The sequence below is a fragment of the Chiloscyllium plagiosum genome, unplaced genomic scaffold (genome assembly GCF_037043375.1).
Source record: "Chiloscyllium plagiosum isolate Xiang-an unplaced genomic scaffold, Cpla_swu_hap1 HiC_scaffold_3, whole genome shotgun sequence".
Taxonomy (NCBI): domain Eukaryota; kingdom Metazoa; phylum Chordata; class Chondrichthyes; order Orectolobiformes; family Hemiscylliidae; genus Chiloscyllium; species Chiloscyllium plagiosum.
Genome location: NW_028270141.1, coordinates 59,525,546 through 59,544,876, shown reverse-complemented (window position 1 = coordinate 59,544,876; position 19,331 = coordinate 59,525,546). Strand labels below are relative to the sequence as shown.

General features: G+C 40.1%; 1 protein-coding gene across 1 annotated transcript in view; it reads left to right on the top strand.

Annotated features, from left to right (window-relative positions):
• The first annotated feature begins 3,416 nt into the window (after positions 1-3,416).
• Positions 3,417-19,331, top strand: part of trim54 (tripartite motif containing 54) — a 71,219-nt gene continuing 55,304 nt past the window's right edge. The window contains exons 1-4 of the mRNA XM_043682147.2: positions 3,417-3,673; positions 4,215-4,387; positions 8,412-8,583; positions 12,969-13,064. Coding sequence (XP_043538082.1) covers positions 3,506-3,673; positions 4,215-4,387; positions 8,412-8,583; positions 12,969-13,064 — 609 coding nt within the window. The 5' untranslated portion in view covers positions 3,417-3,505. The remainder of the gene's footprint in view (positions 3,674-4,214; positions 4,388-8,411; positions 8,584-12,968; positions 13,065-19,331) is intronic.

Below are 19,331 nucleotides of genomic sequence, written 5' to 3'. Positions count from 1 at the left end.
CATTTCACTCATACATCTCATCCAGTTCTTTAGCTGATTTTGTGCCACGTGCTTACCTACAACTTTGGCAATGATTAAAAAAGCCCCAAAGACATATAAACTAAGTTTTACATTTAGTTTTAGGTCAGCCACCTGAAGTGTTAGCTATGTTGCTCTCCATAGATGCTGCCAGACATTTTGAGTATTTTCAGCACATTCTGCTTTTATGATTAATTTAGTAGTTGATCTAAACATCATCTGCACTCTTCATATAGAATTAATTATTTTCGAGGCTTATTTATGCGCTGTGTTTGCTGCTTTTGTCACATGTTTAAAAATCACAAAATAAAAGTTCTATCCCAAGGAAGAATAGATATGTTAAGTTAAGGATGAGGCATCTATAACAAGGGAATTTAGATAAAGCATAAAAGCAAAAGAAAAAACATACAATATGGCAAAAATTAGTAGAAAGCAAGAGGATTGGGAAGCCATTCAAAATCAGCAGAGGATAACTAAAAAAGCAATAAGTGGGGAGAAGATGAATTATGAGGCTAAGCTAGCTAGTAATACAAAAGAAAGAATGCAAGAGTTTTTTTTCTCATATATGAAAGGTAAAAGAGAGGCAAGAGTGGATACTGGACCATTGGAAAATTAGGCTGGAGAAGTAGTAAGGGGGAACGAAGAAATGCAACAGGGTCTGATAGGTATTTTGAATCAGTCTTCACAGTGGAAGAAACCAATAGCATGCCAGAACTTCAAGAGAGTTAGGGGCAGAGGTGAGTGAAATGGCCATCGCTATGAAAAAGGTATTAGGAAAGTTGGAAGGTCTGAAGGTGAATAAATCAGCTGGATCGGATGGATTACACCCCAGAATTTTGATGGAGATAGCTGAGGAGATTGTGGATGCATTAGTGGTGATCTTTCAGGAATCACTGAATTGGGGGTTGAACAGAGTGGTGGTGAATTGTTTCAGAGGACAGGGGAATAGCTATTGTGACTCCCTTGTTTAAGGAAGGGAGACAGAAGATGGGAAATTATAGGCCAGTTGTACAGAGGAGAGCAAATAAAGGACAAAGAGCAGGGATAAACAGTGCTTAGTGTGAACTGATAGACTAACAGCAGGGTTTGGATAAGATAACATCTTAAGTAGGCAGAAAATGGGGAAGATAGTCAAGCATGTTTAAATAATTGAGTTTGGAGGTGAGAGCATGAACAAAAGGTATGGTGAGGCAAGGGTTGTTCATGTCATGGAGATGATATTAGATCATCAGTGCAATGGAGAGCATATGAAGTCAGAAGCACAATTCAAGGTCAAGTGAGCTGGCCAAGGTTGCACACAGTTGACTTGAATCATAAGCAGTCATCAATTAGGGAGATGGAATTTATGGCAAGTGTCAAATTTGATGATTTCAGAGTTCCTGAGGCAAGTACAGCCCTTTCAGATATGGATGTGGGATAGAAAGTTAGACAGCATAGTCATTGGTAGTGTAGAGATAAGTGATGGAGAGATAGAGATAGATGGCATCTATGTGGAATCTAATGTGATGTCTATAAATGATGATGTGAAGGAGTAGCATATAAATAATAAAGTGTGTCAAGAATTGGGGTCAAGAAGAGACTCCATTGCTGAAGATGTTCAGTATATAATTAGATAAAAGTGGAAATGACTAAGAGCAATCCATCCCTGCTTAATAATTAATGTGAAAAATTGGAGCAGGATGGTAAAGCCAGTTAAATTAAAGGTTGCACAGGATGGGGGGTTTGGGGTTTTTTTGGCGGTTATGTACTTATGCTGCTCCACAGTCAGAGAATATCAATTGTGACTGTGTTAAGGCTGCTTCATGCTGTTGCTAGAGAGGAAATTATCAAACATGGAGTGTTGGAGAAAATGAGCACAGATTTGAACAGCAATGTGTACTCAAGGATTGTGGAAGGAAAAGATGTTTGGATATGGAATGATAATTTATAAGGGCAGCATAGTCATTGGCAATGTAGAGAAAAGTGGTGGAAAGATAGAGCTAGATGCCATCAACCTATGTGGAACCTAATTTCCTATCTACAGATGAAGACGTGAAGGAATAGCATATAAATAATGAAGCACTGACGTGCAGAGTGAGTTCCGGTTGAAGGCCCGCTCAGGTAAGCAGTCTCAAAGGAAACGTACCTTTGAGCACCTGAGGGCTGGTGTGGTGTGAACTAAAGGTTTAGAAATGAGCAGGATGGTTATTGGATTGGAATCTAGTGCAGGTGGTCAGACCACGTGTGGAAGCCTGTGTGTTGAGCTACTGTGATGCAATGTTTATTTGTAATTTGTTTATCTGACTGTAATATAAATCTTTTAACTATATCTTATTTCTAACTTATTTTTTAAACACTGTAAAGTAATGCAATTACTTTACTTATTTATTCCTCTTTTATACCTAAGATTTGTACCTAGATACTTGTACCTAAGATGGCACCATAAGAGGTGACATTATAAAACTTTTCACTGTACTCCTTTACTTCTATACTTGAGTACATGTGTTAATAATGGATATTCTAATTCTAAGGACAGTAAAGGTTGGATGATTTTGAAGAGGAGGTGAAGTTAGATTTAATTAGGAGAGATCCGGTTCCCTAAGGAGACTGCCCATCGCAAGAAATAGCTTACTTATATGTTTTGGAAATAGTTGAACTTTATGTGCATCAGACCAGCATGTCATTCCTCCTTCGATGCTACTTTCAGCGAAATCCTTCTTAGCATTTGCTAGGGACAACCATTCCTATCATTTGGCATTGCAGTCTTTCATGAAAAATGAGTAGTTAATAACATTCTCTTGAGAGATGTGGCATTGCTTTGGTAGGTATTGTTTTTTTCTCATTACATATTTATACCCATCTTAATTGTGATGTCATCATTGTGTTAATTGATGATTTCAGTTGATTAGTCTAAGGACTGTAATTCCTAATTAACTAATTTGCAAACCTTTCACCTGTTTTGTGCATCGATTATTCATGAAATCAGGTTAATGTTGCAAAGTGAAGCAAATGTATATATTCAACAAGTTTCAATATATTCAATAAATGTGTATATATTCAATATTGTTGAGCAGAAAAAAATGCTGTATATAGGATAACAAGTTGCATTGGACTTAACTCCAGGTTTTATATTTAAAGCTTAGTTTAGGGAGTTGATTTCAGAAACTTTTGAGTTGCATTCAATTTTGTTTTGGTACTTAATCTAATCTGTAGTATACTGCATGACTAAACATCACTTGACGAAGGAAAGAGCTGCCCAACAAATGGCTCTTCAAAATCTCAGTCTCACATTTCAGGAGATAAATATGGAATGAGGAATGCAGGGCCCACAACTGTTAGTCCATGTGACTTGTGGGTTAAAAGAAAAGCAATGTGAAATGTTTCTAAATTTAACTGGCTGCCTGACAGTTGATGTTTCAGCTGAGAGCACAGGGTAGGAAAACCAGAGCTCTGAAGAGAGAGGAAAAAATAAATTCTACCTAACTGAGTGAATCTCTTGATTTTGGGGATGAACCTTGCAGTAGGATTCAAACCAATGCTTGGAGGCGCGCAGACAATGGACAGTTTGGAGAAACAACTTATTTGTCCTATTTGTCTGGAAATGTTCACAAAACCGGTTGTGATTTTACCATGTCAACATAACTTGTGTAGAAAATGTGCCAATGATGTTTTCCAGGTAGGTGTTTCAGAACTTACCAAAATTTGACCATGGTATAGTTATTAACATTCATGCAATATTAATTAATTGGAACATTTCAGTAGCTGCTTAATGTATTTATATTTCATGTAAACATATGAACATTTTAAGTCCATGCAAACTAATCTTTAGAAACATATTCTTGATAAGACAGTTTTAATATTTTTAGGCTTGCTTTGCCTGAGATTGCTTGTATGGCAGAACTACACATTAAGGGACACAGGGAATGAGAAGTGAGAAAAGAAAATATGTCAGATCACAAATATAGTGAGGGGGAGAAAATATGTTCAAGTTCAGCACATCCCTTTTTTAATGAAAAAAATCTTTCTCCTTGCTTGACCTGTGGATGATAACACTGGTATTCAACTGCATGGTTCCATTGAAGTAAAAATTAACAAAGAAGAAAATCTACAAAAAGAGAAAAGTTGACAAAAGGCAAAGGATTATGAGTAACACACTATGTAGCTGAATACTCTTTGAGGGCTCTTTAACACTTTTTCATTTGGAATGTAATTCCCAGGCTTCTAACCCATTCTGGCAGTCAAGAGGCTCCACGACAGTGCCTTCAGGGGGTCGCTTTCGCTGTCCTTCCTGCCGACATGAAGTAGTACTGGATCGCCATGGAGTTTATGGCCTGCAGAGAAATCTCCTGGTAGAAAATATCATTGACATCTACAAGCAAGAATCATCCAGGTTACGTAATGGGCTTTATTAATAGAGAAAGCTGAACTGAGAATGGATGTGCTTTAGTTAATGGTCTGCAAACATGGAGACCATTTTCTTATGATCATGTACTCCTGCATTGTTCTTTTGGCTGAGGTAAAATAAAAGTAGGTTTTCTACCAACCACACTCTGGAATTAAAGTGTGAACAAACAATATCAAATCCCTTTGGGAATACAGTAGAATGGTCCACAATGGGAATCCAAATAGTACTTTGTAGGAAATGGTCACAATTTTTAAATTAAGAGACTAACAAGGTTTGAGGAAAAGGAATAATGTGGTAAGTCAGGTAATATGGGGAACTGAGTCTGAAACCATAAAACTACAGAATGAAAAGGTGGAAATCTTTGTGTTCAATTTATTTGGAATGATGAAATGACACATATTGAAATGAGCATTTACACTATGATCTTTGTGTCTTTTTTAAAGTTTTTTTTTTAAAGAGGTTTCCAACAGAGGACTATGGATATATACGGATGATTTCCACTCTGTCTTCTTATTAGTTCATTTCAAAACTACTCCTATTGGCTTAATCACTTTTAACGGCCCTATATTGTTCCAAAATTAATTTTCAGTTTTCTTTTAAAAGATATTATGGTCTCTGCTTTTAATAACAAATAATTCTAGTTCCAATGTCTTATTTTCTTTGGAGCATTAAATCAAAGCCTACTTAAGAGACCTGTGATTAATGGATGAAAGGAGGAACATCTAACACCAGACGTGTATGTTTAAGTAGAAATGCTATTTGTGAAATCCTCAAAAATAAGGCTGTTTGCTACCAGCACATCTCCTCCAAAAGTTCCCTGATGTATGACAGAGCCCATCATCAGTGCTATTCATATGAAAGCATTTTTAAAATATGAAGCTATGACTTCCGATTGCATGGTCTGACGCAGTCAAACAAATCACCAACATAAGGTATTTTAAATATAAAGTTGAATTCTCAGTGATAAAGTTATTTTACTTTTCTCTTCAGAAACTTCTCATCTCAATTAGTCTATCTAGTTTGCAGTTGTTATTATTTTTTTCCAAATAACAGTGATGGGTAAATAGTCTAAATGTTGACTGTTAAGAGAATTCAAACTTTGTCCTTCACTCAAGGACATTCCAAGTGCTTTGCAGTTAATGTAGTGCAGTCACTATTGTAATTGGGGAAAACACCACAGCCAATGTATGCACATTAAGGTTCCATGAGTAACTGAGAATATTAGCAGGTTAATTTATTTTAGCAAGAGAATTTAAAGCTAGGATTTACTGAATCCGATACTTATCATTGAGTCAATTATGGCAAATGATAACTCTCCAATGTGAGTTATTAGTCACTCACATTTTATCTTTATATGAACCCTCAATTATATTCATCTAAGTTTTTGATTAATGTGCAGCTGTTTTATTAACTAAAGTTTATGAATTACACAACATTCACTTTGCTCTAGTTGTAGTAACTGTATACTTGTATAGTAATTCACAGTGTGCAAGTAGCTAAAAGTTCAGAATTATTTTATAAGCTCATTGTTTTGTTCACTGAACATTTAACATAGGTGTTATCAAAATTTTTGATCCATATTATACAGATCAGAGTCAAAAAAACTATATGTGAAAGTGCAATGAACAAAATAAATAATTTTAAGTGTAACACACCCATTCTTTATTTCTTTATGAATGCTAGCTTGTACAATGGGCGTTTTGTGCTCAGTAGTGGTATTAAGCAATCCAAAATGGGTGTGGCATCAGCTCAGTGATAAACACACTCCACTCAATATTAATTCCAATCATATCAGAATACATCCTACTGCACAGTTTTTTTTGTTTCTCTACTATCTTCCTTTCTGTGAAAACTGAAATACCCTAAATTAAGGGTGATTTGGAGATGCCAGTGTTGGACTGGGGTGTACAAAGTTAAAAATCACACAACAGCAGGTTATAGTCCAACAGGTTTAATTGGAAGCACACTAGCTTTCAGAGCGCCACTCCTTCATCAGGCGGTTGTGATGAAGGAGCGACACTCTGAAAGCTAGTGTGCTTCCAATTAAACCTGTTGGATTATAACCTGGTGTTGTATGATTTTTAAATTAAGGGTGAATATTGACTTGCACTCATTAGGAACTGTATTGAGATCATCTAGTTTGATTTCAGGTAGAACCCAGATAACAGATTACGTTATTGCATTGGATTCAAATTTAAGGCTTAGTGTGTTATTGTGTCACTGAGCTGATGTATTTGCCCTCTAGTTTTGGACTTCCCTACCCTGGGGAAAAAACCCTAGCCAGTCACCTTATCCATGTCCTTCATGATTTTACAAACATCTCTAAGGTCACCGATCAGCTTCCAATGCTCCAGGAAAAATAGCCCCAGCCTTTCAGCCTCTACCTACAGCTCAGAAACTCCAAACCTGGCAACATCCTTGTAAGTTTTTCCTGAACCCTTTCAGGTTTCACAACATATTTCCTATAGCAGAGAGACCAGAATTACAGCAGTATTTCAAAAGTGGTCTCACCAATATCCTGTACAGCCGCAGCATGACCTCCCAACTTCTATACTAATGATTTTGAATGTTTTCATGTTTAAAAATACACTAACTATAAATCAGTTAACTGCTGGTCAAAGTGAACAATTTCTGACACTTTGCTTTACAAATCTGTCCAAAATATCATTTCTGCAATTATGCTGTTCAGAATTTAAACCAAGTTATCTCATAGAATCCATAGTGCAGAAAGAGGCCCATCAGCCCATCAAGTCTGCACTGACCCTCTGAATACCATCCACCCAGATCCACCTCACCTCCCATAACCCCGCTTGGGGTTTTTACCATGTCTAAACTATCTAACCTGCATATCTTCGGATAGTGGGAGGAAACCAGAGTACCTGGAAGAAACCTACTCAGGCATGGAGAGAATGTACAAAATCCACACAGTTACCCAGGCTGGATTCAAACTTGAGACCCTGGTGCTGTAAAGCAGCAGTCCCAACCACTGTGCCACCATATTGCCCTTAATTTACTAAACTTACTTTGTCTTCCACAAAATTGATTTGAGATGTTTTCATGTATATTGGAAGTGCTTTATGAGTACATGCAATGGCAACGGTTACGATTCTGGCAAAATTGGAGCAAGTGACATTGGAGATCATTGAGAGTGTATTGTTTGAGGTGGAGGTGGTGAGGAATGTGTTAATAAAGGAGGGAAATGGAAGTATGGGCAGCTATTGGTTGGATGAGTGGGTGGGTTATGTTGAGTTTGTGGAGATGGGAATAAGCTGGGTCTGACTGTTTGTTGAAGAAAGAAGAAATTGAGATGGGGAACATTGGAGAATTATAGGATGTGGATGGGGAATGTGATGTATTTGTGTCAGGAGTGAGATTTTGAGGTTCATGCTGGGATTAAAGGTCCTGGTTAAATTGAAGATGGATTTTTTTTAAGATTCCCTACAATGTGGAAACAGGCCCTTCGGTCCAACAAGTACACACCAATCCTCTGAAGAGTTACCCATCCAGGCCCATTCCTGTACTCTGTATTTACCCCTGACTATGCACCTAACACCATGGGCAATTTAACATGACCAATTCACCATGGAAGGAAACCAGAGCACCTGGCGGAAACCCATGCAGTCACAGGGAAAATGTGCAGATTCCACACAATCCCCCAAGGTGGAACTCGAACCCAGGTCCCTAGTGCTGTGAGGCAGCAGTGCTAACCACTGAGCCACCGTGCCGCCCACTTCCAATATGTGTTGAAGGAGCTGAGGAAAGGGGTACGTTAGGGTGGGGTAGGATGGAGGTTGTGCTGGGAGCATTTGGATCTGCTGTGGAGGCTGGGTCTGGGATGTGTGTTGGGTCTGGAATTGTTGAGTTGGGAGTGGAGGATGTATTTGTTTGGGCATGTGTTTCATCTGCATTATGGGTGTGGGTCAGTGTTGGTGGAGGAGGTGCATTCATTTCAGGAGAAACAACTTATTTCTGAAAATTATAGTCATAGCGTAACTTTAATTTCTTTCAGGCCTCTGCATACCAAATCTGACCAGCAGTTAATGTGTGAAGAGCATGAAGAGGAAAAGATTAATATTTACTGCCTGACTTGTGAGGCTCCAACTTGCTCAATGTGCAAAGTATTTGGTGCGCACAAAGATTGTGAAGTGGCACCTCTTCAAAATGTCTACAAACGTCAAAAGGTATCTTATTAATATTTTGTTTGCATTTAAAGAATACATATGCCCCAGGGAAGAAGAAACTTACTAAGTGGAGGCTGAGGCAGCCATGGCTAACAAGGGAAGTCTGGGACATCATAACAGCAAAAGAAAAGATACACAATGTAGTGAAGATTAGTTGGAAGCCAAAGGATTGGGAAGCCCTTTAAATACCAGCAAAGGATAATTTAAAAAGCAATAAGGGAGAGAACTTGAAACATGAGAGTAACCAAGTTAATAGTATAAAAGAAGATTTCAAAAGTTTTTCTTTAGGTATCTAAAAGGTAAGAGAAAGGCAAGAATGGATATTGAACTGTTGTAAAACGAGGCTGAAGGAGGAGCCATGGGGAACAAAGACATGATGGGGGAACTGAATACGTACTTTGCATCAGCTTTCACAGTGGAGGACATCAGCAGCAAACCAGAACTTCAAAAGAGCCAGGTGGGTAGAGGTGGCCATCACTTAGGGGAGGTTGCTGGGGAAGCTGAAATATCTGACAGTGAATAAATGACCTGGACCAGACCCTGAATTTTGTAGGAGATAGCTGAGGAGATTGTAGAGGCACTTGTCAAGATCTTTCAGGAATCACTGGAGTCAGGAAAGTACCGTAGGATTGAAAAATGTCTAATGTTACATCCCTGTTTAAGAAAAGAGGGAAGCAGAAGACAGAAAACTATAGGTTGGTTAGTATGACCTTGGTCATTGATAAGATTTTAGAGTTCCATATTAAGGATGAGATTGCAGTGTACTTGGAATTACATAGTAAAGTAAAGCTGAGTCAGCATAGTTCATCAAGAGGCCTAAAAATGTTAGAATTCTTTGCCTAACTTGCTCATTACCTATTGAAAGGAGAGTCTGTGGAAGTGATTTGCTTGAATTTTGAAAAGGTGAGCCAGAGGAGGCTGTTCAATATGATAAGAGCCCATGGTGTTTAGGGCAAGGTATTGGCAAGGATAGAGAATTGACTGACTGGCAGAAGGGAGAGAATGGGGATAAAGGGGTCTTTTTCAGGATGGCAGTGGTAACTATTAAAATTCTACAGGGGTCAGTGTTGAGACCATAATTATTCATGTTTTAGTTGAATGATTTGGACAAAGAAACTGAGGACATTGTTGCTAAGTTTGTAGAAGACACAAATATAGGGACAGGTAGTGTTGAGGAGTGGGGAACCTGCAGAAAGACTTTTCAGGAAAGGGGAATGGGCAAAGAAGTGACAGATGAAATGCAATGTGAGAAAATGTGAGGTAATGAACTTTGGTGTGAAAAATAGAGGTATAGACTGTTTTCTAAATGAGGAATGACTTTGGAAATCTGAAGCACAAAGGGACTTGGAAGTCTCAGTTTAGGATTCTCTTAATAATAACATGCAGATTCAGTTGGCAGTTAGGAAGGCAAAGGTTTCAAGAGGGCTCGAGCACAAGAAAAGAAATGTATTGCCTTATAGAAGCTCTCATCAAACCATGAGAAGAATGTGAGGACTGCAAATGCTGGAGATCAAACTTGAAAAGTATGTTGCTGGAAAAGCACAGCCGGTCAGGCAGCATCTGAGGAGCAGGAGAGTTGACGCTTCTAGCATGAGCTCTTTTTCTGGAATGGGGGTGGGGAGGGCAAGGGGTCTGAGAGATAATTGGGAGGGGATGTGGGACTGGGGAGAAGGTAGCTGGGAATGTGATAGGTTGATGAAGGTGGGGGTGATGGTGATAGGTCAGAGAGGAGGGTAGAGCAGATAGGTGGGAAGGGAGATGGACAGGTAGGACAGTTCAAGAGGCCAGTGCCGAGTTGGAGTGTTGGAACTGGGATAAGGTAGAGACAGGCGAAATGAGGCAACTGATGAAATTAACATTGATCCTGTGTGTTTGTAGAGTCCCAAAGCAGAAGATGAGGCATACTTCTTCCATGCATGGGTGGCTAGAGTTTGGCAATGGAGGAGGCCAAGGACTTGCATGTCCTTGATGGAGTGGGAGGGAGAAGTTGAAGTGATTGGCCACAGGGCGATGGGGTTGTTTAATGCGTGTGTCCCAGAGATGTTCTCTGAAATGTTCTGCAAGTTGGCGTCCTGTCTCCCCAACGTAGAGGAGACCACATCGAGAGCAACGAACACATGATATGTGTGGAGATAGAGGTAAATCTCTGTCGGATGTGGAGCCTTGGAGGGAAGTGAGGGGTGAGGTGTGGGTGCAGGTTTGCATTACTTGCAGTCACATGGGAAGGTGCCGGGAGTGGAGGGTAGGTTGGTGGGGAGTGTGGACCTGACATGGAAGTTGCGGAGGGAATCGTCTCTGCAGAATGCAGATGGGGTGGGACAAGAAATATATCCCTGGAGGTGGGGTCTGCTTGTAGGTAGCACAAATGGCGGATAATGATGCGTTTTTCTCATAGGTTGATGGGGGTGGAAGGTGAGGACTGGGAGGTTCTGTGTTTATTGTGATTGGAGGGGTGGGTTACAAGGTCAGTGGTGCAGGCAGTGGAGGAGATGCTTTGAAGGGAATTGTTGACCACTTGGGAGGATAAATTGCAGTCCCTGAAGAAGGAGGCCATCTGGGATGTTCTGTGGTGGAATTGGTCCTCCAGATGAGGTGGAGGAATTGGGAGTAAGGGATAGCGTTTTTACAGGAGGCAGGGTGAGAGGAGGTGTAGTCCAGGTAACTGTGGGAGTTGGTGGGTTTCAAGTAGATGTCCATGTTGAGTTGGTCACCAGAAATGGAGATGGAGAGGTCCAGAAAGGGGAAGGAGGAGTCCAAGATGATCCAGATGAATGGCAGGAAGAGGATTCAGGAGTATGGGATCTTAGATTACTTACAGTGTGGAAACAGGCCCTTCGGCCCAACAAGTCCACACCAACCTGCCGAAGCGCAACCCACCCAGACCCATTCCCCTACATTTACCCCTTCACCTAACACTATGGGCAATTTAGCATGGCCAATTTACCTAACCTGCACATTTTTGGGAGGAAACCCAAGCAGACACAGGGAGAATGTGCAAACTCCACACAGACAGTCACCTGAGGCAGGATTTGAACCCGGGTCTCTGACGCTGTGAGGCAGCACTGCTAACCACTGTGCCACTGTGCCGCCCAAGTGAACTTGAGGTCAGAGTTGAAGATGTTTATGAAGTTGATGAACCATTGAACTTGTACTTTCACACACGTCACCTACTGTCTCCATTGCTCTCGATGTGGTGTCTTCTACATTGGAGAGACAGGATGCCAATTTGCGGAACATTTCAGAGAATTCTCTGGGATAAGGGCATTAAACAACCCTACCACCCTGTGGCTGAACAACTCTCCCTCCCACTCTGCCAAGGACATGCAAATCCTTGGCCTTCTTCACTGTCAAACTCTAGCCACCTGACGCCTGGAGGAAGAACGCCTCATCTTCCATCTTGGGACCCTCTAACCATATGGGTTCAGTGTGGATTTCACCAGTTTCCTCATTTCCCCTTTCCCCCTCCACGCCCCCTCACCCCACATGCCCCTTTTCTTCCCTCTCCCTCCCCCTCCTCCCTCCATCCTTCCCTCCCCATCCACCTCCCTCCATCCCCGCACCCTCCTCCTTCTCCCCCTCCCCTTTCTCCTCTCACCTCCCGCCACCCTCCTCCATCCTCCCTTCCACCCTCCTCCCTCCCTCCACCCTCCTTCCTCCCTCCTCCCCCTTTTGGTGTCATCTGCAAACTTACTAACTGTACCTCTTACGCTCGCATCCAAATCATTTATGTAAATGACAAAAAGTAGAGGACCCAGCACCGATCCTTGTGGCACTCCACTGATCACAGGCCTCCAGTCTGAAAAACAACCCTCCACCTTGTCTACATAGGTAAGAATATAATTAGCCATGATCTATTTGAATAGCAAATCAGACTTGAGGGACTGAATGTCCAATTCCTGATGCTTCCTATGTCTGATTTCATTACTGGAACAAATACTTCTTAACTCTCCAGACTGCTCCCTTCATCTCTTTGCTGATTGACAGATGCAATTGCACATGGCTTCAGTAAAGGGAAAGAGAAAGAGAAGCAAAAATCAGATTAAACTAATTAATTAAAAAAGCAGGTTGAACAAGACAATTAGGAACAGGGAACCAACAAAGGTTAAAAAATTGTTGAGTGAGAAAAGCATCGACAGAGAGGGTGAACACTTGGCATAGTTGATTGGCGGGTTGGAAACACCTGTTGCTATGCACTTGGTTGTTTGATCCTCGGCCTGGTGTAAATTCAGTGCTAGTGCAGTTATTTTTGATTCAAACTTTTGGTGTAGCTCAAATAGAGCATTAGGAAAAATCTCTGCTCTTAATTTATCTGTAAGATTATTCAATTCTGTTACTTTTGCTGACTAGAATGGCCTATACTCTAGCCTCTTCCTATTCTTTTGCAGACTGAGCTCAGTGATGGTATTGCAATGCTGGTGGCAGGAAATGACAGAATCCAGGCAATCATAACTCAGCTGGAAGAGATTTGTAAAACCATTGAGGTAAGTTGACAGACAGCAATACGTCACAACTAAAGATGTGAAATAATGATCCTTTGAGTTATCATCTAATTAATACTGAAGAAGTGCCATCAATTAATAAAGCTTCCAAGTTTACAATAGTTGTTCACTCTGGTCCTTCCATCACACCTGTGTTTCCTAGTATAATGGCTTCCTTTCCAGGAAACTCTATTTCATATTTCTCAAAATCTCAATATGGCCTTGATCCTTTCTGTCTCTGTAACCTCCTATAGTCCCACAGTTTTTCATGACTTTAGCTTTCCAATTTTTACATATGCCAAATTATGTTCACTTGGCTATTGTTTGCCATGTTTTTACCTGCCTGGGCCCAAACCTTTGGAATTCCCTCTCATTACTCCTATCGGTCATACTTCTTTAAAATTCTCTGTAAAGCCCACCTTTTCAAACAAATTTTGGTAATCTGTCCTCATATCTCTTTATTTAGCTTAGTCTAAAATTTTGATAACACTCATGGAGATGCTTAATAATATTTTAAAAATCTATCATTGGATGTCACTGGCTGGGCCAGCATTTATTACCCAAGTTGTCTTTGAGAAGGTGATGCTCTAGCCACTAAACAAATGCAAGTTGCTGTATAGTGTCAATAAGTAAAGAACGATACTGTTTGAATTTGTCATTACAACCATTTCCTTGCAAACCTTTGGAATTTGAGAGTCTTTAAGTTGATTTATGAAAGGACAAATGAAAAATAAAGGGTGGCACGGTGGCACAGTGGTTGGCACTGCTGCCTTACAGCACCACTGATCTAGGTTCGATCCCAGTCTTGAGTGACTGTCTAAGTGGAGTTTGCATGTTCTCCCCATATCTGTGTGTCCCCTCCACAATCCAAAGATGTGCAGTTTAGGTGGATTGTCCATGCTAAATTGCCTGTAGTGTCCAGGGATGTGTAAGCTTGGTGAATTAGCTATGATTAATGCAGGGTTATAGGGACTGCATCTGGGTGGTATGTTCTTCGGAGGGTCAGAACATAAGGAGCAGGAGTAGGCCATCCAGCCCTTCGAACTTTCTCCATCATTCAATAAGATCATGACTTATCTTTTCGTGGACTCAGATCCACTTACCTGTCCTCTCACTGTATCCCTTGATTCCTTTATTGTTCAAATAAAATCTACCTTAACTTTAAAAATGTTTACTGAAGTAGTGTCAACTACTTCACTGGGCAATGAATTCCATAGATTAACAACCCTCTGGGTGCAGAAGTTCCTTCTCAATTCAGTCTGAAATCTTCGCTCTCTAACCTTGAGGCTATGCCCTCTTGTCCTAGCTTCACCTGTCAGTGGAAACATCCTCTCTACTTCTATCTTATCTATTCCCTTCAAAATTTTATGTGTTTCTATAAGACCTCACCTCATCTTCTGAATTCCAATGAATATAATCCCAGTCTACTCAGTCTCTGCTCATCAGCGAACCCCCTCAACTCCAGAATCAACCTAATAAACCTCCTCTGTACCACCTCCAGTGCCAGTATGTCCTTCGTCATGTAAGGAAACCAAAACTGCACACAGTACTGCAGGTGTGGCCTCACTGGCACCTTGTACAGCTGCAATGTAACCTCCCTGCTTTTAAACTCAATCCCTTTAACAATGAAGGACAAAATTCCATTTGCCTTTCTTATTATTTGCTGTACCTGCAGACTAACCCTCTATGATTCATTCACAAGGATACTCAGGTCCCTCTGCATAGCAGCATGCTACAACTTTTAACCATTCAATTAATAATCCTTTTTACTATTACTTCTACCAAAATGGATGACTTCAAATTTATTGACATCATATTCCATCTGCCAGACCTTTGCCCACTGACTCACTGTGTCTATGTTCCTCTGCAAAGTTTTGCAGTCCTTTGCACACTTTGCTCTGCCACTCATCTTAGTATCATCCATAAACTTTGACACCCTACACATTGTTCCCAACTCTAAATCATCTATATAAATTGTAATAACTGCAGTCCCAACACTGATCCCTGAGGCAACCATTAGTCATTGATTGCTAACCAGAATAACACTCATTTCCTTCCTGTTAGTCAACCAATCCTCTATCCACACTAATACTTTACCCCTAATGCCATGCAGCCTTATGCAGTAGCGTCTTGAGCGGCACCTTGTCGAAGGCCTTTCGGAAATCTAGGTACACCATATCCACTGGGTCCCCATTGTCCACCTTGCTCGTAATGTCTTCATAGAATTCCAAAAGGTTTGTTAAACTTGACCGGCCCTTTATAAACCCATGCTGCGTCTGTGCAATGGGACAATTTTTATTGAGATGCCTTGCTATTCAATAGACTCAAGCATATTTCCCACTACAGAGGTTAAGCTAATCAGTCTATTATTCCCCATCTTTTGTCTATCTCCCTTTTTAAATAATGGCATCACATTTGCTGTTTTCCAATCTGCTGTGACTGCCCCAGAGTCCAACGAATTTTGGAAAATTACCATCAGTGCACCTGCTATTTCTCCCACCATCTCTTTTAGTACCCTGGGATGCATTCCATCAGGACCAGGAGACTTATCAATCCTTAGCTCCATTAGCTTGCCCAACACTACCTCTTCTGCAATAATTTGGAGATGCCAGTGTCGAACTGGGGTGTACAAAGTTAAAAATCACACAACACCAGGTTATAGTCCAACAGGTTTAATTGGAAGCACAATAGCTTTCAGAGCGCCACTCCTTCATCAGGTGATAGTGGAGGACACAATTCTAAGGCAACTCTGTAATAATGATTGTTTCCAGGTCCTCACCGACCTTTGTCTCCTTGTCAATTACTGGCACGTTATTAGTATCGTCCACTGTGAAGACCAATACAAAATACCTGTTCAATGCCTCGACCATTTCATCATATCCCATAACTAAATTCCTCTCTCATCCTCTAAAGGAGGAGCCAAGTTGTCCCACATTCTATTGTAGTCCCTCTTGTTCAAGCACAGGACCCTGGTATTGGATATTATCTTCACACTTTCCATTTCCTTTAGCCACTCTTTATTTATAGAAACTTTTGCTATCTGTCTTTATAATCTGTGCTAGTTTTTTCTCATGATCTATTCTACTTTTCTTTATAGCTCTTTTTGTGGCTTTCTGTTGACCTTTAAAGTTTTCCCAATCTTCTAGTTTCCTGCTTCTTTTGGCCACTTTGTATGCCTTCTCTTTCAATTTGATAGCCCTCCTTATCTCCTTAGACACCCATGGCAGATTATCCCTTTTCTTACAGTCCTTCCTTTTCACTGAAATATACGTTTGCTGAGCACTTTGAAAAAATTGCTTTGAAAGTCCTCCACTGTTCATCAACTCTCCCACCATAAAATCTTAGTTTCTAGTCCACTTTAGCCAAGTTGTCCCACATTCTATTGTAGTCCCTCTTGTTCAAGCACAGGACCCTGGTATTGGATATTATCTTCACACTTTCCATCTGTATTCTAAATTCAACAATACTGTAATCACTCCTTCCAAGAGGGTCCCGAACTAAGAGGTCATTAATTATTTCTGTCTCATTACACAGGACCAGATCTAGGATAGCTTGCTCCTTCATCAATTCTATTACATACTGTTCAAGAAAGCTATCACAGATACACTCAATGAACTCCTCCTCAAGGTTACCTGACTGAGCTAGTTGACCAATCTACATGTAGATTAAAATTACCCTATGATAATTGCTGTACCATTTTGACAGGCATTAATTATTTCTTTGTTTATTGCCCACCCCAATGTGATGTTATTATTTGGTGGCCTATAGACCATGCCTATCAGTGACTTTTTCCTTGTAGAATTTCTAATTTCCACCCAAATGGATTCAAAACCTCAATCTCCATAGAACCTATATTATCTCCCATCACCACCCTGACGTCATCCTTGAATATCAGAGCTACACCACATCCCCTCCCCCTGCCTTTATCTTCCTGTCTATTCTTCTGAATAGTCTGGTACCCCTGTATATTTAACTCCCAGTCATGACCATTCTGTAACCATGTGCCGTTAACTCATCAACCTTGCTACGAATGCTACCTTTATGCTAGCTTTCTTACCCTCATGATTTCCAACATCTCTAATAATACCTCCTGAGTTATCCTTCCTTTTTGCTTCTTTCATAGTCTGCCTTGTACTTAAACCCTCATGCACACATGCTAACCTGCTGCTTACTTTTTTATTTGCCATCATACTTCCTGTCGTTTTCCATTTCCCTTCCCCCGACTCACTAGTTTAAAGTCCTAGTGACCACCCTATTTATCCTTTCTCTAGAACACGAGTGGTTCAGGTGGAGACCGTCCCATCGGTACAGATCCCCCCCCAGTTCCAAATCTGATGCCAATGTCCCATGAAATGGAACACCTCTTTCCTACACCACTTCCTTAACCACACATTTACTTCCCTAATTTTCTTATCCCTAAGCCAATTTGCACGTGGTTTGGGCAGTAATCCAGAAATTATGAACCTTGAGGACCCATTCCTTATAACAGATATGTAACAGTTAAGGCAAATGAGTTTAGAACCTGGGTTTGTACATGGACCTATAATGTTGTAGTCATTACTGTTTGATTTTGTGTTAGCTAAACGAACCTATAATAAGTAGTAACAGTATTAATGGAGAGTAGAGAATATATTTAAAAACATTGATTTTAAAAACACATGAATATTTAGAAGAAGGTTACTTCAGTTCGTGTTCATTTATTCAGGAAAAATATCACCAAAATAATTATCTTCAAAACAAAACTTGATGGTACAACTTCATTCAGACTCTCACTCAAGAATCTGTTAAGAATGACCAATTACTTAAGTTTATTTGAGTATTTTCTTAAGATAGAGGTAAAATGATATGTTTCTTATTCACTTACCTGGAAAAGTTAACAGAAAATATCTTCCAAATGTGTGCATGATATTCACAACACAAAAGCTGTGAAGTCTGTCTTATATTAAAATAAATTAGAGACAACTCACTGTAACTAGCTTATTTGAACCAATCAGGTGATAATTGTACAGTTATGTTTTGATAATTTTCAATATGCACCTGAATTTCAAAATTAGATGAATACTTTACACCATTTACTTGTCTCGATGAATGGCTTGCTTAGCTCTTTCAAACGATATTCACATTCCGCAATTTAGATTAAAGCAGAATTGCACGTATGCCAGAAATTGTAAAAGTAGCAAGTTCTCTTCACTGAACAATAGGAACAAAATTAATTCACTGTTTCTGAGTTGGTAGCTCAGTACATGCCGGTTGGAAGCACTGATCTTGAATCCAGGTTCAGGTCTCACTCTAAACCTTGAGCACAAAAATCAAGATTCATACTCCAGAGTAATACTAAAGGTCAGAAGTCACATGACAACAGGTTTATTTGAAATCACAAGCTTTTGGAGTGCTGCTCCTTTGTCCTGTGAAGTCTATAAACGTAAGCACAAAGTGTGGACTTGTAGTTAAATCAAATCCCTCTTTGAAAACAGGATTATCCTCTGAGCTGTTTCCTTTCTTCAGTTAATCTAAGCTTTCCTTTCTCAATATGATGTTGCCTCAGTTCTCTCTCTTTTTGGAGTTCTACCTCTCTAAATTTAATTTCTCCTCGATTTACTTCCTCCTCATTTTCCAATTTCAGCTTTCTTCTCCTGTACGCCACCTTTGAAATTGTGCCCTTTCTACATTCTTTTTAACAAAGTCAATCAGTTCACATTTTACAAGGGAGGTATGGCATAATGGTGACCTCACTGAACTAGTAATTCTGAGTCCCAGGCTACTGTTTTGGGGCATGAGTTTGAATCCCATCATACCAGCTGTAGAAATTTCAATTTACAAATGGAAATAAAAGTCTGGAATAGAAAAAGTCTCATGTCAACCAGAAAATAACCACTGTCAACAGTTGTGAAAACCCATTGAGTTCACTAATGATCTTTAAGGAATGAAATCTGCATCCTTACCTGGTCTAGCCTCTATGTGACTCCACAGCCATTCCAATATGGTTGGTTCTGAACTGCCCTCTGAGCAATTTAGGGGTGGACAATAAATACTGGCCTTGCTAGTGATGAGTTCATCCAATCAATAAATAAAAAAAAACTCTGCATTGATCTTCAGCTGCCACCTGTCTACCATTCCACTAACTTGCCTGTGCCATTTTGAAGTACTACAATATCCACGCCATGGTTTACGATGTTTTTTAATATTGTATCAACATGCAAACTTTGCAAACCCCATACACCAAGAAAATGCAACAATCTCAGCATTCACCCTGATGAATTCTGCAACAAA